The following is an 861-nucleotide window of genomic DNA, read 5'->3' as shown; positions in this document are numbered from 1 at the left end:
TATATATATATATTTATATATATATATGTACACACACACTCGCGCGCACACACACACATCATTTTTTAAAGTTGTCTCTATAGATTTTCTATAGAAATTAGAGCCAACACTGAAAAGTGTCTTAGGTAGCACTGATATTTTAAATAACATGCATGGAGAAGTTAGATGTAATAACACTACTGTTGATAAAGTGCACGAAATAACTTTAAAATAAGAAAGAAATGAATTATGAATAACGGTATAATTTACTTACAGCTGTAGCTGTTCACATAAGAAATAGCTACTATTACTAGTAGCAACTGGCGAAGCATGATGACCAGTTGATTTATCTCTTCTTTCTGCCTCTTAGAGATTGGTGAATGTTGTTTTCCGAAACAAGGACAGGTTTGACAAACGTCTCAAATGAACGCTTTATATAGGCCGCAATAAACGTGATCAACTGCATACATTGTGGGAATTTATTGGTTTCATAAATTCCGTATTTAGAAACAGCAAAAATAAACATTTATAAATAGGTAGATTGGTTTTGTCATTGATGGTATTTTTCTAAAAATAAACCATTCATAAATAGGTTGGGCCTTTTTATTTATGATAAAAACAATAGTATCAGAGCTGTTTCACAAAATGGTTAAACAAGTACTTAATTAACATCACGTGTCAATCAATGTGTTTATAGACAGCAATACTATTAACAATATAATTTTTTAAGAATAAGTAATATTCATTGATCCTGAGAAAGCTAATGACTCCCAACAGGTTTTCATTTAATTGCTGAGAATATATTCTGGTCATTAAACGTCTGCACCCAACAATAACAAAAATAATTTAGCGTAGGTTCACGTGTTTTACCACGGTATTTTT

The 861-nt window shown here is 30.8% G+C and overlaps 1 protein-coding gene across 1 annotated transcript in view; it reads right to left on the bottom strand.

The window, feature by feature from the left end:
• LOC106884208 (kielin/chordin-like protein) overlaps positions 1-399 on the bottom strand; it is an 8,685-nt gene extending 8,286 nt beyond the window's left edge. The window contains exon 1 of the mRNA XM_014935457.2: positions 254-399. Coding sequence (XP_014790943.1) covers positions 254-311 — 58 coding nt within the window. The 5' untranslated portion in view covers positions 312-399. The remainder of the gene's footprint in view (positions 1-253) is intronic.
• Between the last annotated feature and the right edge of the window lie 462 nt (positions 400-861).

Source organism: Octopus bimaculoides, chromosome 9, assembly GCF_001194135.2.
Source record: "Octopus bimaculoides isolate UCB-OBI-ISO-001 chromosome 9, ASM119413v2, whole genome shotgun sequence".
Taxonomy (NCBI): Eukaryota; Metazoa; Mollusca; class Cephalopoda; order Octopoda; family Octopodidae; genus Octopus; species Octopus bimaculoides.
Note: the sequence above shows the minus strand (reverse complement) of the source record. Positions and strands in the feature narration are given on the sequence as shown.